General features: G+C 37.3%; 1 protein-coding gene across 2 annotated transcripts in view; it reads right to left on the bottom strand.

The window, feature by feature from the left end:
• SKAP2 (src kinase associated phosphoprotein 2) overlaps positions 1 to 23,819 on the bottom strand; it is a 114,941-nt gene that overhangs the window by 49,656 nt on the left and 41,466 nt on the right. For both annotated transcript variants that reach the window (XM_009325716.1, XM_009325717.1), the window contains exons 6-7: positions 1,563 to 1,640; positions 737 to 820 (exon numbers count right to left, since the gene is read on the bottom strand). In XM_009325716.1, coding sequence (XP_009323991.1) covers positions 737 to 820; positions 1,563 to 1,640 — 162 coding nt within the window. The remainder of the gene's footprint in view (positions 1 to 736; positions 821 to 1,562; positions 1,641 to 23,819) is intronic.

Genomic DNA, 23,819 nt, shown 5'->3' with positions numbered 1-23,819 from the left:
GTAATTTCACTTTTAAAATTTACTCAGATATATTTTTGTAACATTTGTTTTACCCTTAAACATCAAATACACTTGGCACACAATTTAAAGGATGGTTTTTTGACTGTCAATTTTAAAAATTCAAAGTGATATTCCAACATTTATACCAGATTCTTTCTAAACTGGCCATTAGAAGTTAAAAGCCACCTTCAGAAGCTAGCTTTAGTCTCCATGACTGGCTTTTAATTAAATATATTACTTCATTTCTAGCTTTTTCAGAACATAAGCTATTTAGAAAGAAACATGGAACTCCACTATGCAGTTTTTAGACTAACATTTTCCTGGATAGAACCATCTTTAAAAAACTCGGAAGGTATAATTGCTAGAGGGTGCTTTAAAATGAAAATCCTATTTGGACAGAAAGAACATTTTGTGTCCAGTAAATTAATTGAGTACCAGCATACTATCAAACCCAATAGCTAGCTGTTATTGGCGCACAAAGTAGCTTTACAAGTACCTTAATCTTTTTTCCTCAGTTTCCCTGCTTTAGAAAATGAGCACATCACTTACAGATCTGAAGAGTATTGCACATTTTTAAAATTCACAGCACTGTTTCAGAACCACCTGTTCTTTTAAAAGTTTCATTTGCTTTCTTAAAATGACCTTAGATTCGCAGTTTCCAACTCCACTAAAGCTTTCATATTCTTCTGTGCATTAAAAGATCATTTTTATAGTTTATCATAATTATTTTAATTACCTTTGTCACTTCCATAATAATAGAAGACTGTCTTACTGATAGCACACCAACGCTTCTGCCATTCAAAGCCGAGAAAACTGTGGTCTGCAATTAATATAATTTGTGTTATACCACTTTATGTCATTATTGAACACAAATACATTACTTCTTTTCAAGAGTAAGGTAAGAGGGAGGAGGAGACAGGGAAGGTGCTAAGGAAAGGAAACAAAATGGGGATATGAAGATGAGAAATGTATGGCACTGAGAAGGAAATTAGAAATAAAAATTGGTGGTAAGAAAACAAATGGGAATTTGAAATCATATAAAGAGAGAAGTCATGTGTAACATTAAATATAAGGAAATAATGAACAACTTCCTAAATATTTCCTAGAGTTATTGCAGCATTAAGTGGGTATTAAAGTGACAATATAAGATTTATTGAATCAAGGTAAATATTGACTGAACCAAAGCTGAGATCAATATTTGCCCTCTTGAAGGAAAATAAATCTTGATGCTCACTGAAACATGAAGTCAACATATGGTATTTTTACATACGTTCCTAATGTTTTCTTCAAAAATATCTGAAAGTCTCTGAATTATGGCTGGCAGTGGACTTTCACAGCATGATTTTTTTAGTCAATAAAGAAATAGGATTTTCTTTTAATACTACAGGAGCAATTATGTGCTGTGCTGCTTTTGCATAATAATGCTTCAACACTTCAGTTTCTATTCCATTTTATTTATCACTCCTGTATAAACTTATTTGTGTGTATAACATCAAATACTGACACATAGACTTCCCAGATATAAAATACACGCTAGTTTTCACAAAGATAGTTAGACTTACCTTTTCTGCGTTTTTCCAGGTATCCAGCCTTCAGCACAAACTGAAGATCTTGAGCTGCAATAGGAGGAAACTGATTCCCTGAAAGAAAAATAAGTTCTGTAAAGCACCGCTTTTCAAGAAAAATACTATAGTAGCATCAATAAACTTATGGATTTTACACTCTCAATATGCAGGAGCTACTGGAAAAAATAATTCTAGTAACTACTATGCCAGATTATTTTAAGTACAAAAACCCTCCAACTATAAATGTCAGAGCTGTTGCTGCTGTCCTCACCACTTTAGTAAGGTAAAATATAGCTGTGTAGCAGGCCGTGCGAGTCTCAGAAGGAAAAATATGTAATTAAACAAGCTACAGCAACTTAGAAAACATTAGTTGTGTTTTGAACATGGTCTGTAAAGCAAGTTGGATAATGAAAGCAGTTAGTTTTCAAATGTGCAAACAAAACCAAGTATCACAATTCAACACAATTAAATCAGGAATGTGGTTTTCAATACCAGCTTCACACAAAAACATCTCGAAACAACACACAAGGTGAGGACCCTCTATTACACCATCTACAAAAGAAACCAGATGAAGAGATGATAAAAGGTGATGCCTGCTGTTGACAGGCATTGCCTAATTTGCAATATGACACAAAAGTACTGCCTATAGGATCGATAAGGCGATACTGGATAGACCAAAGACATTGCACAGAAGTCTACAAAATTGTTGATCTACAGATACTAATTTTAGATTTTTGTAGAACATGGCTGCATCTGCAAAATGGTGTGTTCTACTGTATTTTTTTTTCCTTTTTTGCAAGTGCTAATTCATAGCTAGATACATGAGACCGACCAGTCAACCCCACCTCAACTTAAAATAGAAATCTAGATGTTAAAAATTGCATCTTCCATCCTGCATCCTTTGCCTCCTAAAACAACAGGATTATGATTTAAATGGAACTCCTCGTATTAGGAACAGAGATATGCTAGATATGCCCAATAACTAACATGTATATACATGTCATACTGTTTACCGCAAGCAAAACAGAGAACAAAAGGTATTCCTGTGCTGCTGGTTTTTTAAGTGCATGTGAGCATCACAGTGAAGTTCCTACTACTTATTATCATCAAATATTCATAAAGAGTCACTGTAGGTAGGTGGCAATTGTTCATCAAAATATATGTAATCTCATTAAGTTCTACCAATATAAACATACTAAAAAGGGCTGATATCAGCAGACAACCCCTGTGCTAAATAAAAACCACTTTAAACTATGCAGGGTGGGTTAAAGATCAATCGTCTGACCTTGAACCAAGAACACTGTCTGTGGAAGGTGATGCCAGCTTCCTGGATTTTTAGGTTGTCCCTTAAAATACAAATTTTTTTTAATCAGTGTCCACAAATGAGTTGGTTTATGGCGGTCTTATTTAAATACAGTTGTGAGGAAAAATAAGAGAAAAAGAGGTAGGAAGGAACTTGCAGAGATTGTTATTTTTTTAAAGTATGAGAATACTTAAAATGAGAATGCATTCCTTAAATAATACAATTGGCTTTTTAGACAACAAAAGATTTTGTTGGATACCATAAGGTAGTAGATAAAATTTTACATACATTGACATTTCCACTGAATTTTTTTTATTAATATTATTTTTAAAGGTTAGGAGTACCCTAGCTATTATTTCAGCTTCTATCGAATTCTTACTACTGTGTTAAAAATACAAGAGTTACAGGCTCCATGTACATGCATTTTAAAATGCTGCAGCTGTCCCCCCTCGCTTGATCATATGCAATCACTGCACAATGTTAAATGAGGATTTAACACAAAGACACTCACTGGCTGGTACATGGTAAGTTTAATAGTTACTTTAAAAGATGATCTAATGATGATATTATGAGTGGGGGAGGTGAAGAGTTTTACAAATATACATAGTGTGCTGCTTTATATTGGTCATTGGGAGGCATCAGTGTGCAACACTTACAGCTTTCCCTCATCCAGTAGGGCTCATTTTAGAACAGTGCATCTCCACAGATGTGGAAGACACAAAACATAATTAAACAAACAAACAAAACCAGTTCACTCTTAAATTTCTGAATTTAAGAATTTCAACAACTATTTGGATCTAATTTTATACATTATTGTTTGCATCGGTTTGGTTTTTGATGAGAAAACTTGGCAAGTGATCATTTAGTGAACAGTCAAATCAAATGGGACACACAGTCCCAAACAAGTACATACTTTGGGGACTCCTTAATGTTATTCTGCCTATAGGTAGAAGCTCAGCTGAACCAGCTACTTCAGAGCATCAAAATTCCACTCCCAGTTTTGCTGCTTCTGCTGAGACAAGTCAGGATAAATTTGATGATGGCATTTTCTGAAACTACATTTATTTTGCATAGGGCACTGAAAGCTCGTGAGGAAAAGAACCTGCATGAAAAAAGGCAGTCTTCCACTGTTCCGGTGACACTGCAGAAAGAAGTCCTCCTCCCACCCTCAACCTGTAGAGAAGCCACTTTCTTTTTCTGTTCCTCAAGGCAACTGAGGCAGCAACTCCATAAAACAAGCAGCAGCTGGTCAGCCCCACTGCTACTCACAATCTGTAAGTAGCTGAAGCAAAAACAGATCACGTGGATATTATCATCCTTCTGTCAGCGAAGCCTGGGAACCACAAAATATGATGGAACTTTAGTGGAAAGGCAGGAGAAAGGGACCCAATTGTAATACCCCAAGACATATACAGCTGTACATGAAAGAAAAAGCATAGATCTGACTAAATTCCTTCTTTCATTCCCCTGTACATCCAGAAGGAAGGGAAGGGAGAATAAGTAGTATGAAAAGTATAAAGGAAAGAAAGAACCACCTCCTCTCAGATTCTCATTAACCACCGGTGTTGTGCACATGTGGCGGGAAGAAGGCACACACACAGATACACTCTTACCCCTGTAATGGAACAAAAACAAGAAGGGGAAGAAAGAAGAGCAAATAACATCTTCCTTCCAGCTACTGCCTAGAGCCAGCATGGAAGACTCCTAAACTGGCTCACCTTTCTACCTTTCTTCCACTTTTTCATTGCTTTACTCTCCCATCCACATCTCAAACAGGATTTAGAGTGAACTGCAACCCCCAGATGTGGGACCGCCCAGCTGAAAGCTTGGGATTTGCATAACAGGTTGGGTTTTGCAGTTGCTTTCAATCAAAATGTTGCTTCCCCATTCATTTGAAATAGATCAGGCTTGGCACAAATGTCCTAAAAAAAAAAAAAGTATCACTAAAGCAGCACTTTGTTATAGTAAAGCAGCATTTGTTTACATTACACTAGCAGCTGAGATCAGAGACTCATTAGTTGACTACTGCATGGGGCTTTGAATAAGACAGCTCCTTCTACAAAGAATCTATTTAACACAGAGAAAGACTGCCAAGAAAGAAGGCATTACTATTTTTTTTAATAAAGAACTGTGAAGCAAATTAAACAACTGGCTTCAAATCACATACTCCTTTAGAGTTTAAAGCTCTGAATTCCCAAATATTATACTCCCACGCACACCCCAGGACGTCTTCAGGACATGGAAAATTTTTCCCCTCTCTCACAGATGCAGGTGAAATGGCCTGAATTTCAGTTTCCTCTAATTTCACTGGAGATTGTCCACTGTAAGAAATGAAATGTAGAGATGCAAGAAACTTGCATCCTAGGGATGCAAGATAGCACCCACTGGTATTAACTTTCTTGGGTGCCTCAGTGTTTGTTGCTCAGACACTTATGGTCAAACTGACTACCAGATCAGAGCAAAATTTCTCTCCCAAATCAGACCAGCAGAGACCACCATGTCTTCCTACCTACTTCCTACCCCTGTGTGGTCTGTTTCCAGATACATCTCAAGGATTTAGAAATAAAGATGTTAAAAAGGCCCATAGTCTTCCCTGGTTTCTCCTTTGGTACACTGTCATTTCTGAAGCCAGTTTTAAATACCAAAGAGTAAAGTGGCACTGTAAGTCAAGAAGTGCTCTGTGGCTTGCAGCTGTGTGAGTTTACAGGTGGCAAAAGGTACAATGATTGCTCCTACATACCCTTCCAGACCTAATTTCTGCTGTATCATTGCCCTGACAATAGTGGGCAAGCACAGAGTTGAGGACACTAAAAAAGTCTCCTCTCCATTCCCAAGTTTCTACCTCACAAATAATGTCTTGAACCTTATTCTTTTGATGTGAAAATCAGGTCTATACTATCCAATATTTGGGGAGATGATTATATTGCATTCCCAATATACAGTATAAAATGAGGGAGGTCCATCTGCTTAACGTTAAAGGTTTTCCTTCTTTCTTGACCACCCACTCACAGATGAATCTCCCAGAATAATTTCTCTTCTTATCCTGGTGGGAATTACTTCAATGTACTCCAAACTAAAATCTGCAAGCTATGCTCCACATGCATATTCCCAGACTGATGTCTACAAAGGCCAAAGACCAGATCAAAATATTTATGGGGCCTAAACCTTCAAGTTTTAGAGAAAAGTAAATTACACATAATGCACCAGGCTCTTCCTCTTGGTTCTAGGTACTCTTCTGCCAAGTGAGCAGCTGGCCGTTATTATAATGCTATTACTGCCAGGCTAAAAATTCCTCCAGTGAAAAGAAAGCGAAATGCTCTCACTCAAGCATAAAGCCAGCTTTTCTACCAGTCATGCTCTGACTTCAGAAAAACATGAACATTATTAACGTAGGTGTATTAAAGTACAGGTTCCACTGCACAAATCCCACAAATCCAACACATCTTTTGACTTCAGAAAGACCTCAGACTACAGCTTATAGGATGGCTACAATTTTTTGCAACTTGGTAATCAGTCAAAAGCCTGAATGATGCAATTTTATGCCCTACTGCAATAGTGAATTTGGCCCATTACTTAAAAACAGTTTGATCAGTGTCAATTCACATGATAAAGCATGAAATTCAATCATTATGCATGGCATTTTGATTTTTGGAGGACCCAAAGGTGTTAAAATTTCATTCTGTATACAAAATAAATAAAACAAAACCAGGTTGTATTTTTCTGCACCGTATACCAATAGGAATATTTTTTATTTCTTCAATGTGGGCTAAGGGATACATAAAGCAAGAAATAATTAGAGGTCAATGCATTCTGAAGAGGTGCTTAGCATGCTTATGGGAAGTTAAACAGGCGAAGTGGAGATAAGTGTAATTCAGTAACAGTTAAGTGGCTGATTACAGCTTGCTTTCCTAGTAGAGGACCATAAGTGTAACTATCATAATGGTAAAGACTTCTTGCTCAAATAAGAATAATTCACTGTTCTTCAGTCTTTGTAAAAGAAAACTGCCAGGACAAAATATATTAATTTGATTATATGGAGAAAACAGTGATTGCTATTTCTTTATCTTCCTTTAATTAAAAAAAAAAAAAATCACTATTATTGAAAATTATTTTTCCAGCTTCCTTTTTACTGCACTGAAGACCCATTTATACAAAAGGAGAAACTGAAATCCATCCCTGTTTGAATTACTGTTAGTAAAAACTTTGTCATCAGCTAGAAAACAGAGAGGAAAAATGCTGGCAATATGAAAGTGTACCTTGTAATCTAGTATGAAACTGGGTGTTTCCCTAAAAACAAAGAGTTGCTACTCTAACTATTGAAATAATATCCTTTAAAATGCAGAAAATAGGGGGGGTGTCCTCAAGGTCAGGGCTTTTATGATATCTCTCGGGCTGCAATTCTAAATTGGCAAAGATTTTCTGAAAATATTTGTGTTACAGTTGAGCTAAGGCATAATGTTTCTAGCAACACAAAAAGTATTTTCATCTTCTTTTCTTCCCTCCCACCCCCCTTCTCATACACTTCTCCCAAAAATCTTCGTATCTCTCCATTACATTTTGATCTGGAAACACAGCATTTACCCACTTTTAATAGCTACTACAGAGGGATTCAATTATCTCTGAATCTGTACATAGCAATACACTAGGGTCACATCTGTTGCACAAGCACTGTGAATCTAGGCTAAAGAGGAGGTGTTTTACTTTCATATGCATACCTTCTCCCTACACTTTTTTTTTTAATTAAAAGAGAAGATTAATGTATACTGAATTTTAAAAAATCCTATTTCCTAGAGTCTTCTGATTAAGGAAAGTTATCAGTAGGAAGATCACATAAAATCTCAGTAGCTTCATCAACTGTCTTGAACACTTTCAAAGACCACTTCAGTATTTTGCAAAAGTAGTAGCCTAATAGCTCTGAATTAGTTTAACGTGCAAGAATCAAAAGATAAATGTTAAAGAAAACACATTTCACTCAGGGGAATAAATATAACGAAAATGTTTAGCTTTTGAAACATCGGTTCAAGAAAAGTTAGCATTTTGGTCTTCAAAGTGCTTGTTCCAAAGACTGCCTAGTCTGTGAAGTTTTGCTCCGGAGCCATCCCCAGCATTCACCATTGTGTTCTCTAATAGTTTACAATAATTTTCACAGAATAAGTTGCCTTGATATATTCCTCTAAGAAAAGCCAGCAGTGTATTTTATTAAAGAATACTTAAAGCAGTATCATCTGTTTCTAGTTTTAATTCTTTCTAATTTGGGATATGAAGTTTGGGTTACAAACACTAATACCACACCCTCAGAGGCCTAAAAGCTGAGTATTTCTTCTTGACTCCTCCCTTGGAAGAGGAGCAGTATGAGCATTTCTCCTCCCTTCCCTTCCTGTAAGCTCAGGAGAAGGCAGTGGGCCAGGCAGCCTAAAAACTACTGCAACATATTCTTTACAGAAATATTTAGCTCTTAAGCAGTTAGCATGCTTGAAATCTGTCTCTTTTTGTCATTTTCATTTAGCCCCTAATTAAATAACTGTGTATTTAGATATTTTAAATTTAAAAAAATTTTACATCTATGGCTTCTCAATCCTCATCTGTTTTCTGAGCAAAGTTTCTTTAGTAGTTGTAACATTTCATTTGACAAAGCCTTTTTTTTTATTTTTAATAAATTACGGGAGTCAGCCAGTCAGACTCCATTCACCAGGATCCACAGCCTAATGGAATTATCCTGGATCATGCACTCCTCATGCAAACTTCACTTTGAATTTATAAACCAGTATTGTCCTGGACTTGTGCATTCTTTTGTTGGCTTTCAAACTGGTTCTAAAACGCCCACTGTTACATTTTGCATAGCACCTTAATGTACAGAGGAATTCATGGCTTTCACCCCTTGATCCAGATTTACTTTCACATAGGTAATTATTAAAATTTTACAAATGACACCCACAGCACATGGCAAAAAAAAACCAATGTTTTCTGCTGTGAGCAGGCATTATCCCCCAGGGTTATAGAAGGGGCTGCTGCACGCTTCACAGGAGCAGCCTTCCCACTTCTGCTGCTTCTCAAAGATTCTGAGGCAAGAAGACAGAAAGAAGATACAGCAGTAAAGAAAAGGTCTCTTGTACAAGCTCTACCGCTCATGCCACTGTAATACAAGGCATAGAAATGTAAAAGTTCTGCTTAAATCCCTCCAAGGATCATTAAAGTTTAATCAATCATTCCAGCGCAAGACAGAAAGGTTTCAATCACCCAGAGACTGGTCACACAGCTAACAGAAAAGTGTATCAGTTGTAGAGATTGACAATACAAATTTTGCCTACGCAACAAAAAGCTCAGCTTCCTACTTTGTTATGAGAAATAAAATATGCAGGAAAACACAAGAGATAAAAAACAATGCCTCTGCATTGCAGATAGAAGCAAGTCAAAATAGACCATCATGGATCAATTAGAGGTACTGGAAATTCTCATGAAGTAATGTAGGCAAGTTGAAGTTTCCCAGCATCGTCTCACAGACAAGCACACACATCCAATTTTGATTAGAAACTCTAAGTAAAGATTCAGAATATCTACACGATAGCTGAACCACAGAAGGTGCTGTTAGCTAATCAGAGAAAATTAAAAGGCCAGGAATAAAGAGTCTACAGCTGGAGTATGACCAGTATGATGTCAAATTGCATATGGATAGCATCTTTAACCACATCATGATTCCTATATTCCCAGATGACTAATAGGAAGAAAGTCCTATAGGTTTATCAAACAGCACATTAAAAGCTAGCATTTAATATGTCCAGGTGAAAAAAAAAACAATTTTCAGCTTAACATCTAAAACATCTGGAAAAGGTAATACTACAATACAACTGTACGCTGCAGTTTACTACTATTTTTAAATAGCCACCTGGTAAACATAAGAATCCCTTGGAAATAACCACATATCACAACACCTTAAGAAAAACTTATGGTAATCAGAACTAGAAGTTTCCTATTACTTTTCTGATTTTGTCATAATGTTTTTAATTAGTACTTTTGAAGGGTCTAAAATTTCATCTTTGGGCAACTGGCACATTTTGTTCAGCAAATAAGCCTAAACTGAGACTAAGCAATGACAACTATTTAATTGAACATGAGAAGGATTTATTATGTTTTGGCAGAAAAACTGCCAAATGTCATTTCTTGCAAAGCTAAACAATGAACTTAAGTTATACTTAAAAATTAGTAGTACATGTTCTTTTAGTTTCAGCATCATAGTAATCCAAGTATTTATTACTCAACAACATTTTGACAGATCTATGAGAGCTTAAATCACATGAACTCCGAGACTCTTACCCAAGTTTTGGTAATACCACGCAAGCTAGACTCTTCACAAATCACACATCAATTAAACAAAAAGCATATACATTTTCTTCCTCTTAATTTTATCATTTCCCAAATTTTTTGCCCTGTACCCTCTCCTAAGTTCTATTGTGTTTACCTCCTTTCCTAAGCTGTTCTGTTTCTAGTTCCAGAAGCTAGTTTAAGCCCCCTTTAAAAATTAAAAAACAAACAACAAAAAAACCCAAACAAAACCAAACAACAAAAAAACCCTACAGTTCGAGACATGCCAAATTTAGCTGAACAGGAAAACAATCCAATTTGACTTTCAATCTGTAATAGGGATATTTGGGAAGGGGAACATTTTAACTACTGCTCTCATCAGAAGCATAACACTCTGGAAATACAATGAGCAATACCAAAGAAATCCAGGGAAACAAGGAAATTCTCAGACTAGCGCAAAACACTGATTAAAAACCCCAGTGTAAATTGTATGATGCTTTATATATGGAAGTCACTTATGCCAAGTGGCAGTCCTCTCGGATTAGCTGTGTAGTCTGTGAAGTTCCAACTGTTCTGACTCGTGGCCAAAGGCTTGGCCTGCTAAGCTTCTGAAAGGAAACATACGTACACACTTCGAGCATTTTAAATGCTCCAACAGCTCATATCCTTGATCAAAAAAAGTTTTAACATTACTGGTTGGATCTGAAAAATCTTTCATCTGTATAAAGGAAGAGATTAGAATTCCTACAGTCAGCTAAAAACAGACTCACATCTTTAGAAGTGGCACTTGCAGATTTCAATACAGAGGTCCACAAAAGCTACAGTTTTCGTTTTCCACATTTTCTGTATTCCTGCAAACACAAAATGGCTTGAATGTTCTGCCTCATTTTTGATACATTTCTTCTACTACTGATAATTTAAGGAAAAAGCTACGCTCAGTGATCAGTGAACTATCCCACTCAAAGCTCCTCTGCATTCGAAACCTAATTTGGATTAAGATGGTGGTATGACTTTACACTGCAGTCTGCATGTAAAGACAAGCCTTTTTAAAATAAAAACAAACAAAAAAATCTCACATGAGCCTTTCAAGTTTTCCCACTGCAACACACAAAATGCATATGAAATATCATTCAGCAAGTAGAAGTAGGAAGTTCTGGTAGAATTAGTCTTCTGCAACAATGACGTTGCACTTACAAAAAAAAAAAAACAAAAAAACAATCAATCAATCTGCAGAGCAAGACCATGAGACAACTTAAAGGTAAAAAAACTCTGAAGTGACTAACACAGTACCTTTATTTCTAAGTACTCTGAAACAGGTAGTAAAGAGGTAATAAAAATCCACAGGTTTCATTGTTGGAAAAAACACATCACTATTTTCAAACCTCCTCTCACAAGGAGGTTGCTACCACAAAGATAAAAAATTCTCCTGTTTTGCTGTAATTGCATGGGACCAAACTTAAAAGAACAAGGGAAACACTGTAAGAAGCCAGCAGAGCACACTGCAAGAAGCCAGCAGAGCACTCTTGAGTTTCCTGAAAGCTTTCCAGATGTAAATTTCAGTCATCGTTCACCTTGGCGAACTGAGAATGACAGGAAGAACCACTTTCCAATATCAACTCCAAGTTTTCTGAATTACCACACTAATATTTTCCACTCCATTTGAAGTCTCCAGAAGAAATCACACACTTGAAGTTGCAAGCAACAAGAGCTCTGGCAGAAGCTGTTCTTCTCTGAACAAAGAGAAGAGATCAGACCAACTGTTCCAATTCTCCCATAAGTCCCATTTTGTTACACTCGAAATGTCCACTTTACTTTTTCAATGGCCTTTCTAAGTCATACCAAGCTACAGAATGTATTTCCTCTTTCACACGACTATTACCTTTCTCAGATGACTCTATGCAGTTCTTACTGGTTTTAGTATCAAGTAGGAATATTTGAAATAATATTTTTTATTTGCATACCATCTATGACATTGAAATCCAAAAGTGAAAGAGGATCACTTAGATTGACTTGCTAAATGCTTGTCTTTTCCCATGGTAAATGCATACAGGTTTCCATATCTACAGATCTACAATGGGAAATCCCAAACTGTTAAGGGATTGAAAGTTCACACAAACCAGTTACCATCGTATTCTGCAACAGGAATCACAACTTGGGAAAAGAGAATCAAGATAAGAGCTGAGATTGAGTTTTGTGGCATATCTGTATAAAAGGATAAAGATGACACATTGAGAGAAATGGGCATTTTTTAAAACTTAAGACTTTTACAATGAGGAAGTAGCTGAATAAATGTCAGTGGGATTTCTTCCAAACTCACTGAACTCTCATCTTGTGTCCCTTGATTCTCACACCACACCTCAATTTTCCTTAAGCCTACCTCTGAACATAAACCTAAATTAAGGATTCGAAAGACAAACCGCCCAGTAAATGTACCACTGTTGAAACTTAAACCAGTTCTAACATTAAAGGTTAACTGAATTAACTGAACCTGCTAACGGAATAGCGTTGCTTGGTCTGTGGACAGTTTTTAGTGGTAATACTATGGTCTGTGGACGTAAGTGGGACAGGATTTGTAAGAAACGTAATAATCTTTATCAGATAACTAGTAGCACTGGAAAAAAGCTAGACAAGCCTTTAGAGAGGCAAGAGAGTCATTTATACAAAAATTCCTCAGTTATTTTCACTTTATAGCAACTGGTTAACACACATACGCTCCTCTACAAACCTGGCTTAATGATACTACCACAATATCACTCAAAAGCTGCACTAAAAAAAGAATTCAAACCTGCGAACATTATTTTAAAAATCATATGCAGTATTTTCTTCTAATTTAAAATGTGTTGATTCAGTTCTCTTTAAAAGTGCACAAAAATAATAATTGTGTCAACACTATAAACTGGTATTGCCAAATTTCAGCAGAGCAAATTTTCAAGTTGATCTATGAACACCAAAAAAGAATATGGGACTTTTAATGGAAATGCTGACACAACCTTAACTATGACAATGCTAACGGCGCTGCTATAATAAATCTGTCAGTTTCTGTAATGCCTATGACAATCCCATTAATATGAATGATGTACACTTCACTAGCATACTACATAGCAACTGCACAAGTTATATCATCTTCATTCTGAGTAACAAATCAGTAATCAATATTTGTAAAAGCAGACTAATCCTTTGTAAAATCACTGGTTTGGTGATTGAAGAGTTTGCTCAATTTACACAGCTAATCCTTCTTCATCTGCTTGAGCCCTCTATTTATTCCAACCACTTACAGTGGTAGCTGTAGCAGATTAATACATCCCCCCATGCTAAACATGTCTTGACAATTGACCCAGCATATTGCTGTCAGGATAATCTTTACAAACACTGAGCTTTCCTTACCAAGCCTGAAGGCAACATTTAGAAATCAAAAGTTTACAAATAGTCTCAGAAAGATCCCCTCACACATATTATCACTTTTCCATTTAATTATTTCTTGGAGGCAGCATCTACTGTCATATTTTACGGCTCCAAAAGGTACGCTCCTGACTTTTTTTTTATTAATAAGGTTAAAAATTATTATAATAATGAAGTCACACAAAGATTTTTTTTTTGAGCAAGAAATTTCTATAGAAACAGGAAAAATAGTAAAGAATGTCTTGTAGCGTATTGTTAAGTGAAAAAATGAGATGACCATCTGTGTAGATACATGTAAATTAGCATCCTTTATTCAGAGAAGTGAGCTGAAGCCGTAGCACTAAATTAAGATTACACAGAAAGAAAAAAGGTCACCATGAAGTCTATAATGAGAAAGGGAAAAACAATAATGTTTAATTACAGAGACAAAAATATTTAGTTACATCTACATACACCTCTGTAGCTCTGAACTGAATTTTACAATAAAGATTGGTGTGGTCCTTCAAGATTTTTCTCCATTTTGAGACTTCTACCCCTACAGGAGGCAAATATTAATCAAAGCATAATTTTCTAAACAACTGAGAAGAATTAATGGAGGTAGTACTCTCAGTTACACACTAAACTCATACTAATCTTTCAGATCTATGAAGCTATTTGTGCCTAATTTGCCATTGTATACAACAGCATAAGTTAGATTATGTAACTAAACTGACAACTTAAAGGAGTAAATCTGAAAATATTGTTAAAGGTACAAATCTAAGAACTCATGTTTAAGGACAAATAAAGTAGAAACCCTTAAAAAGTTAATTTGCATGATTAATCATGTCATAGTTCTTATGGTTATTTGGTAACTTATTTCAGAGAAGCATGATACCATATTATCTGCACAGGGCATAACATCTTTAATGTCCATACAGAATTAAATCTCAGAGTTAGAACAGCACAACTGCTTAATTAAGTTTTCATAACAGCAATTCTTGATCTATGGAAAGACAGTGTAACAAAAAAACCCTAAGCAGATGAAGGTGGGTGTTGGTCGGTTTATTTATAAAAAAAAGAAAACAAGCATTAAGAGAGAAATGAGAGAAACTGATACTCAGAACAGAAACTGAAACAAGCTGGTTTGGCTGGTACGTTAATTACTAGGCTACAGAGCCTAAATTATCCAGCTGGCTCTAGAGATGCAATCTAGATTCAGGAATGCACTTAAACACAACTGGCCGAGCACAGAACACTGACTTAGTTACCAGGTATAGTCACAGCATACATCACTTGATGTGCTTGCTTTATAATTTAAATAAGATCCACAGGGGAAAAAAAAAAAAAAACACACACAACACACACACACACCCCACTATAGTAGGAGCACTAACTTTAAGTGGCAGTGATGAACTTCAACATTGAAGGCCATTAAAGCAAAGACCAACAGAGGGATTTAGATTAACAAGACAGAATCTTGTTAAGCAGATGGACAACCCAAAAATCAGCACACAGATTTGTTCTGTTTGTTTCACTGTTGAGAACTTGTTAGTCTTAAGAAACAAAAAACATGGCTGAAGACATGTATTACAATACGGAACAACCTAAAATTTATCATTTGGTTATTAAATACAGAAAGGTGTCGCTGTTGAACAATACCATTTGAAGGGTGAGAGAGGTGAGCTGCAGCACAAAACAAGTCAGCACATTTTCAAGAAAGAAAGGGGGGGAAGACACACCAGTCTTCTGACTCTCTCTTTTAGACCTTAAGAAGCAAGTAGCCTTTTAAAAATCAGGGACCTGACTAACCACTTGAAGCTAGCTGTGGTGACAGACTTGGGGGCAAATACTGAACTTCACGTCTGTGTCATTTGTAGTCTCCTTTTCAGGTTGAGTAGAAGATATGTAGGGCACAGTTATCCTACAACACAGTACAGTGCAGTACATAAAACATTCTCTCTGCAAACTCTGGAAGAGTTTTAGCCAATCAGAAACTCCAATTCAGAGTAGGAATAATTTTCTGGAACTAAAATTCTAGAGCTTCCCTTGAGGCAAGTCATCAAAAACGGATGAACCTTACTGGTTAAAAAGCATACTAGAATTTAAGCCTATTAGGAAAAAAGGCATTTTGTAGGTATGCGAAGGATTATAAATTGCATAGTAGCTCAGATTTATTAATCTTTCTTCTGTTATTCAGATGTTCATAAATCGAAGCTTACTGAGCTGGAAGCCGTTGCGTAAAATATTTTTTAAAAAGATTTCTGTAATACAGAATACGATCTGGCTTAGGAATTTTAAACCTCTGGCAAAGCTCTCACAGGAGACTTCAGCAAAGCAATAATGTTACAGCTCAAATGTAGCTTCAATATTTAGTTGGATTATGGAAAGAGCGTCTAATCATCTCTAATTTGCAATACCCCAAGCAATCAACGAAAAGAGCAAGCATGACAAAGACACCTACTGCAACTGAGGTGAACACGATGAGCATCCTAGACATTGCCTGTACGATCAAGTAAGAGGGTTTCACTTTACCCTACTGCCAATTTTACTAGCTGAGTGGTTGAAAAAGCCCAGCTCTACTTAGTCATGACTAACGAGTAGATGGAGGTTGAAACCACCACTCAGAGGGTTTTCCTGAAAGCTTCCAACAACATGGCCAAAACCCGCAGAGTTTATTTAGCCACCCATTATGACTTTTTAAAAAGATGCTACATGGTACTTCAGGGCGCTTAGTCTTCTGAGATTTAATCTGATACCCTTCTCCTATGAACCGTTCTGTTTTAGCAACTAGCGGCAGAGGCTGCTAATTTGATCTCTAAATGACACAAGTGCCAAAAAGAACAAACGAGTAAACAAATGCCACTGAGAAAGTCTGCAGCTGCAGCAAAATCTCAAAATATATTAGACTTCTGTGAACTCTGTTCCACTGCCATTCAGTGAAATATGGTCAGGAAAACATCTGGGGAGCCAGACTAACAATTGGCACCACCAGTGAAAGACAAAGCAAGACCAGACTTCTGATCTGCAGCACCCCAAGATGCCAACGAGATGGCACATTGCTTTTGCCTCCAAATCCATGGTGAAGGGCTGAGTATCAGGATAGCCAACAAGTTGCAAGTCTCTGCAGGGCTCAGCCAAGCAGCCGCTGCTCATACTTAAGGCCAGGCTGCAAAAATGGGAGAAGGAGGAAACCAGCTGGAACGATCAGACTACAGGTGGTGGAGCAATGGCAAGACTGACAGGCCAGAATGCTGAAATCCTGAGGCAGTTTCTGTGAAGGCAGCAACAGTCACAAAATATTGCCTAAGGTGCCTGTTAACCCTTTAACACACATTGATCCTGTGGACTCCTCCAGTACCCTGTAGCTGCAGTGTTGGCCACTGCAGAATAAAGACTAAGGCATTATAGGGTTATAATTGGTTTAACAAGACCTTTTCAGCAGCTGACAGGCAATTAAGTCTTCAGTTTAGCTCTAAAATATTTACTCTGACTCCCTAACTGCATATAAAGACATCTCTGAGCACATCACAATTCCAGTTACAACTAGTAATGCCCTCTTTAGGACTTTTAAGCAACTTTCATACAGGTAATGTAGAAGATGCATGGATTATTTTAAGTTTTTCACATCAATAGAGACATTATCAAAAAATGTTTTGAGCAATATGCATTTTCCCCAAGAATGCTGTTGCATGGTGTACTTTTACCCACATTCTGAAGCACAGCTTTATACATTTATATATTTTAACTATTCAACATAATGCAATTCCCCTTGTTCAGTATGTCATTTCATCAGCATAAAAGATGCAGAAACTACTTTGCTTTTAGACATCCCAACAGAAATAAACATGCATATGTGATGACTAATCCATACATGTTCTCTACACAGGTTTCTATCATGCAGAAATAGGAGTGAAAAGATGTACTTCAAGGAAAATTTTGTGTTGAGAATGATCAGTTGATTAGGTACAGGGTAAAAAAATATACATAGAGGTTGTCAACACTACTGTCATGTACAGAAAGGAAAATTAAGAGTCATTCGTTATTCTCAGTTGGAGAGGTCACTAATGTTATCTTGCACATGATGATTTGATGCACTACATATGATTAATGCTTGTTTAAAGGACACTGCCAAGGTCTCTAGGTCAGACTATGACCTTCCATTTTTTTTCAGATATCCATAAGCAGAATATTAATAATTCTGTAAGTGCTTTCCTTCCTCTTGAAAATATTTTAATACTCTCTGCTACTATTAAACCAAGAAGTCCAACAGCAGAAGGTGGCAAAAGAGCAAGAAAAAAATTCCAGCAAGGAAGCAAATGCTTCAGAATCATATTCTTATTGTATTATTTTAAATGGCTGGTCCAGTTGTGACTATCACATTCTAACTGCACAGGTTTTCACAATCTCATGTATATATGTGTCTTAATGCTTTGGGATAAAATTACATACACTTGGACTCAAAGTTCTTTCTCAAAGTCAATTTAAGATGCTCCAAAATTTTAATGAGAAATGCAAAGTGAATGTATTTGCTTTTTTCTAAAGAACTGAAAAGCAAAGTTCTCAAAACTCACTAAGATGTTGCATTTGCACACAATGTGTACAAATTATATTCCTTAATGCGTTCTCACATCTCTGGCTGGAGCTTTAGTTCTCTTTATCTCCAACATGGATTACGGATTTTAAGTCTTTCAGTTTATGGAGAGAATTAATCTATTTTTGTCATTTAATTTTTCATATATTTCTTAAAAATTTTAAAATCTAGGTTAAGGTATTAGAAAATATACAGTAAAAGTGTTATAAAAAAATAAGGAAGGGCCAAACTCCTGTCACTGGCTAGCTATTCACAAATCTTTTGGAATTGAACTGTTGTCTGGATCATACTTGGAAACGTCCAGTTTATATCAATATAGAGGCATGTAATTTTCTGTCCATGGATATGGGAGTGGCTATTCATTACCTAGGCCAAGATCACCTTCAAATGAGAAATAAGCAGTACTATTTTTCCGTTTGTTTTTTTTTTAAAAAACACGAAACATCGTTAGTGATAATATTAATTTGTTTTTCAAATTTGTTTTCTATGTTTTTGAACAGAATTTTTTCCCCATAACTTTCCAGCAGCTCTAAGAGGAAGATACTTTTATAGATCACCATTACATGGCACTTGTTTCAGATTTTAAAATGTAACTCTGTGGTTATATTTTTCCCTTTATGGCAGTACTTCCACATGTCTAATAACAGACTGATTTCTATATTGTCCATGTATTCTTCTGCTTTTCCACAGGGTAGCAGTGTGCTTCAGAACAAGGCCACCACTGTGGGAATATGAATGAGTACACAAAATCCCTGCAGAAAGCAGCTGTTCCCTCTTGTACATATGCAAATGTAAGAATGCTAAATAATGAGGGCAGCTTTATTTCACAAAGGCAGGGAACAACAGAGCCAAAGTGGACTACAACAAAGTTTTTGTAGGAAGCAGTGAACTGAAGTCTACAAAAAAGGATATGAATTCTACTTAATATTCTCAGTCGTGAGAATCATGCTTCTGAGGAAAATACTGATTAATTTTTGCAAAATTAATCCTGAAAATAATTTTTTAAACCCTAAAGACAAAGACATAGATGCATCTTTTCTAAGACAGTGAGTTTATTCAAAAAAATTATCATGTAATTAAGACAGAAGTCTGGACATTTTTTTCCCCCAATACTACCAGTCTTACGTATGACCTTGGACAAGTCATTGAATCTAACTCAGTTTTCTTGTCCATAAAATGGAGATAATACCTCTGCCCAGGGCTACTGGGAAGCTAAATTCATCGTCCATAAACGTGATTTGAAATAGCAAGGTGAAAGGGCTTTATCAGTGTTACGTACTGCTGCATTTTTCATTGCTTTTAATAAGCCTAATGAAACCATGTAAATTTTGAATGACAACATTAAGCAGGTTTTCAGGCCAGCTCTTACTAGACGTAAAAGGCATTACAGATTTCTTGAGATGACCCCGATTTGAGCTCTGACAACTAATGGCTGAGTCAGAACATTGCTATGTGAAGTACTGTGAAGAGTCTTCCAGATGTCAGTTGTTCTAACAGGGGACCGTTTATTCAATACTGGAGAGAGCAGTTGCATCAGTGATAGAGTGGGAAGAAGAAATGCTAGAAAATAAGAAATGGTTCACATTTGCTTGCTGGTTAAGCAACAAACAACTCTAAAATCTTTCAAAGCTTATGACTGGCATTCACTAGTGTAGTTCAGTACAAACCGTGCTTCTCGCACCAGCAAGTGCACAGACAACAAGAACTAATTTATCAAGCCAAAAAAAAAAACGTATATATAAGCTACAGACCAAACTGCACAGTTCTCCATACTGATCAGCTACAATCCCTTACCATAAAAAGCTGCCACCATAACCCCAGCAGTTTTTTGGTAATAATACACACACCTTGAATTCACAATCCATAAAGAAAATCCTTTGACAATTATGTCTTTTGCAACAACATTGAGTGTCACGCCTCTATCTCACCTGATACATGCTTAGGGCCAACACAGCTGCTGCAGTTTAAAACAAACAAATTGACCTCAGCTTTTAACCTGCATAATTTAGCAGCATAAAGTTACACATAAGATACTGTTTTAGTTTGCATGCTCTTTATTTGTAGAACATCCAGGAAATGTTACATACGTTTTTTAAAAAGAGAAGTCTAGACCAAAATAATTCACCTACTATCCTCAAATGCCATCTACAGAGAACACCCTTGTCATTGAACAAGTCTGTGAGCAACATAAGACTAAACTTCACAATTCAGAATCTTCTGCATTATTTTTTTAGAGGATTATTCAACAAAATAACTTCAAAGAAAAAAACAGTTATATTTTCACTGGCACTGAGCTTCATGTTTGTACTGATCTTTAGTAGAGTTGACAGGTCTGCTACTCTGGGCAGTGGACTACAGTTTTTGCCGTCATCTACCACCTTTTGCTTTTGATGTTAAGCTATGAGACTTCTGTACATGTATCAGGCTAAGCTGCCAGACGCCCTTAGCACTCAATCTAATAGCTACTAGACTTGCATAAAATCAGCTCTACACCTCACATACAATAAGGACATTTTCGATGCTGTCGCACTTGCTGCATGTGCCATAGAGCAAACCGAGTAGAGGACTGGTCTGTCTGAGGGTCTGCTTTCATGATCAAGTATCCCAACAGACACAGGAACACCAGACTGCTGAAGCATTAAAAACAACACAAAAAGCAGACTTTCTTCCCCAACAGAAAGTCTCAGAACAGCAGAAAATAACAAAAGCATGTGAAAAAAGTGTACTCGCAGACATTTCTGCAGTAGGTTCTCCTAAATATTGCACATATTTTTTCATATATTTGTGTGGCTAACTTTCTAAAGACAACTAATTCAAAGTTTTCACCTCATCTGGGAATGAAACATGTGGAAGTATTATAACATGATGCCAAGGAGTCAGTTTTTTCCCCTCCCTCTTGAGACATGAGAGAATTTCCAATCCCAGAGCAGCAAGGAGAACAGCAGGAACTTGTGGGGCTCTCCTTAGTCCGCCTGACTTCCAGCACCCATTTCTCCTCATTTCCTAATCCTGTTCTAACCCTCAAGGTGGGAAATAGCAGTAAGCTGCAATGGCAGGTTGTGAGAGCAGACACAGGGCACAGGAAACGGGCTTCAAGTCCAAAGCTAGGAGCTGGGCCCGGCAGTGCTATAAACCAATACACATTGACTACAGAAGGTATCATCAAGCCTAGCAAGGGTATGTGAGAGAACTAGAAAGATCTCTGCCTATCAGAGGTGAAGAAAAGCACGTGAAACAAAAGTATGAAATTCAGGAAACCAGTTCCTTGCATAATATTTATGGTATAAATAAAATTTCCCAGAGAAACTGTATCTTCCAATCTTAAATCCAAATGGTTAGTGTATAGCCTTCCAGCCAGAAGACGTTTTCTTTTTAAATAGCTTCAAAGCCACCAAGCCTGCGACACTTGTTAGAACCTTACTTGACCATTTCATTGTCCACAACCACACCTGAATATCAGTCAACATGACATCAAGAGTGGGCTGTTCAGACCCATCCTCTCTCTCTCACCATTAGTGAGAATCTGAAGTATACTTTTGACAGGTATTTCCCCTCATGTGATGGAAGAGGAGATGGAGGGTCTTCTGGACACAGCCGTAGAAAAGATTAATCTCGCTCTATTCTGCTTTAGAGAGACACTGTCAGTTTACTCCCATAATCACCTAGATTTGCCAAACAGAGCTCTCTAAAGAAAATGCAGTAAACTTCTTGCACAGAAGCTGGAAGAAAAATGTGCTTGCAGGAAACCACCTTTCCCACCCCACTTCTTTCTATTCCAGCCATTCCCTTTTCTGACACCAGTGACTATCTCTGGAAAAACCTTTTCTTTTGCATCAAGCCTTAGTGTCTTACTCCCTCAGAGCCTTTCCTATGTCCAATAGCGTCATTTTCCAGGCTGCTTCCTGCTTTTAAACTCCCATCATTTCCTCTTCTTCTTTATCTCCTCTTTCTCCATATCTTCGGTCCCAGCTCCCCGAGATCCTGCTCTATTTAATGGCCTCCTCCATTTATGAAGAACTGACCTCTCTGGGTTACCCAGATCACGTTGTGCACCTGCTTTACTCACTGGCAGCTCTCCATATCAGGGAGATTCTTAGCCAAGTGAGCTCTTTATTCCTACATATCCCCACTCTCCTGCCACAGTCCTCGTAACTGGGTGAGCATGCCACCTCCACTGGGCACGGGTCCTGTTGCCAGCTAGACTCACAGAAATAGAATCCCCAAGCCATCTGCCCAGGAGGGCTGAAGCAAAGGGGTTGCACAGGTGTCAGGGACTGAGCTGTAAGACAGGTCAGCTGTTTTGGAGGGAGCCACATCTAGCCTGTCAATCAGGAGTCGCCTCTCCCCTAAGTTATGACATTCCAGGGAATGAGGTAAACGTGAAGACATTTGTTGGCTTTACCCTCTCCTTTCAGTGCTCTTTGACCAGCTTTGAACAACTCATTAGAAGTGCAACAGAAAGTATCCTATTACTTTTCTATTTTTAATATCCCTTTCTGCATTGTGACCCCAGTCCTCAGTATTATACTCTACCACAGGTACAGTCTTCTAGCATTAAAAATTAAAGAAATGCTTTGGGTCCCAAAGCACATCAGCAATTAAAAAGAACCAGTCCTTCTACCCCAGCAGAAGCCAGGATGAGAGGCGTTCCATGCCAACCAACTGTAAAAAATATAAATAAATAAGTAGGAAAACCAGGCCTGAGAGAGACCTTAGAGAAGTCTTTCACTTCACATACCTGCTCTTATTCCCAAATCAAGGCTGGATTTACCTAAAGTAAACGTCTGGCACAGGTTTGATAACTGCTTCATGGACAGCACAGCTACCTATGCAGAAGTAATGAACTACTGCGTATGGTGTGGCAACCTTATCAGCTACCCTCCTGCAATTCTGAATCAAAACTCAGATACACCTGCACTAGCACCCAATGCCAGACAGGCACAAGCTCTGTCCTCAAAAGCAGTAACTCCAAGGCTGTGAGCCTACCGTGCCCATGCTCACTGGCCCCACTTCTCAACAGCTATTTAGCCCAGGGACGCTGCTGCAACGACAGCGCTCCACTATTTTCTCATTCCAAGACTAGTATTATAAGCACTGCTATAAGAGTGGCTCAAACACCATGCTGGATTGTACACCCCTGCCTTCTTTATTTGCAGAGTACCTACTGCAACAGGACCCTATTTTTTTTTGCAACCTTTGAGCACTAGAAGAATGAGAATGGTAAAAATAAGAAGCAGCGTACGTGACAGAGCTTGCATCAACAGGTTTGGAAAGCTCCGTACAGAACAGACTCTCCTTTGAACATATATTCTCTTGCCACAGTTATTCTCAAAACCCTTGGGACAAACACTGATATGTATTTCATAACCAAGAGGCCTTCAGACAGCTATAACCAACTTCTACATTTATCTATTCTAATATCATCTGCTGCATTCATAGCATATATTTTATCAGCATGCCTCTATGAAACAGTCCACCGCACAAAAGCATGGCTGAAACACAGAGCAAAAGCCATTGCAATAAATGTAATTAGTACTGTAGCAATACCATAGGTACTAACTGTACTTCACTATGAAAGCTTACACTGATTGCTGCAACATAAAAATGTCTATTAAAATAAAGTTAATTGTATTTATTAGTACTGTATTTCGTAAGATGTTAACTACAGCTGTTGCTTATGCTC

Source organism: Pygoscelis adeliae, unplaced genomic scaffold (assembly GCF_000699105.1).
Source record: "Pygoscelis adeliae isolate BGI_AS28 unplaced genomic scaffold, ASM69910v1 Scaffold226, whole genome shotgun sequence".
NCBI classification, from domain to species: Eukaryota; Metazoa; Chordata; class Aves; order Sphenisciformes; family Spheniscidae; genus Pygoscelis; species Pygoscelis adeliae.
Note: the sequence above shows the minus strand (reverse complement) of the source record. Positions and strands in the feature narration are given on the sequence as shown.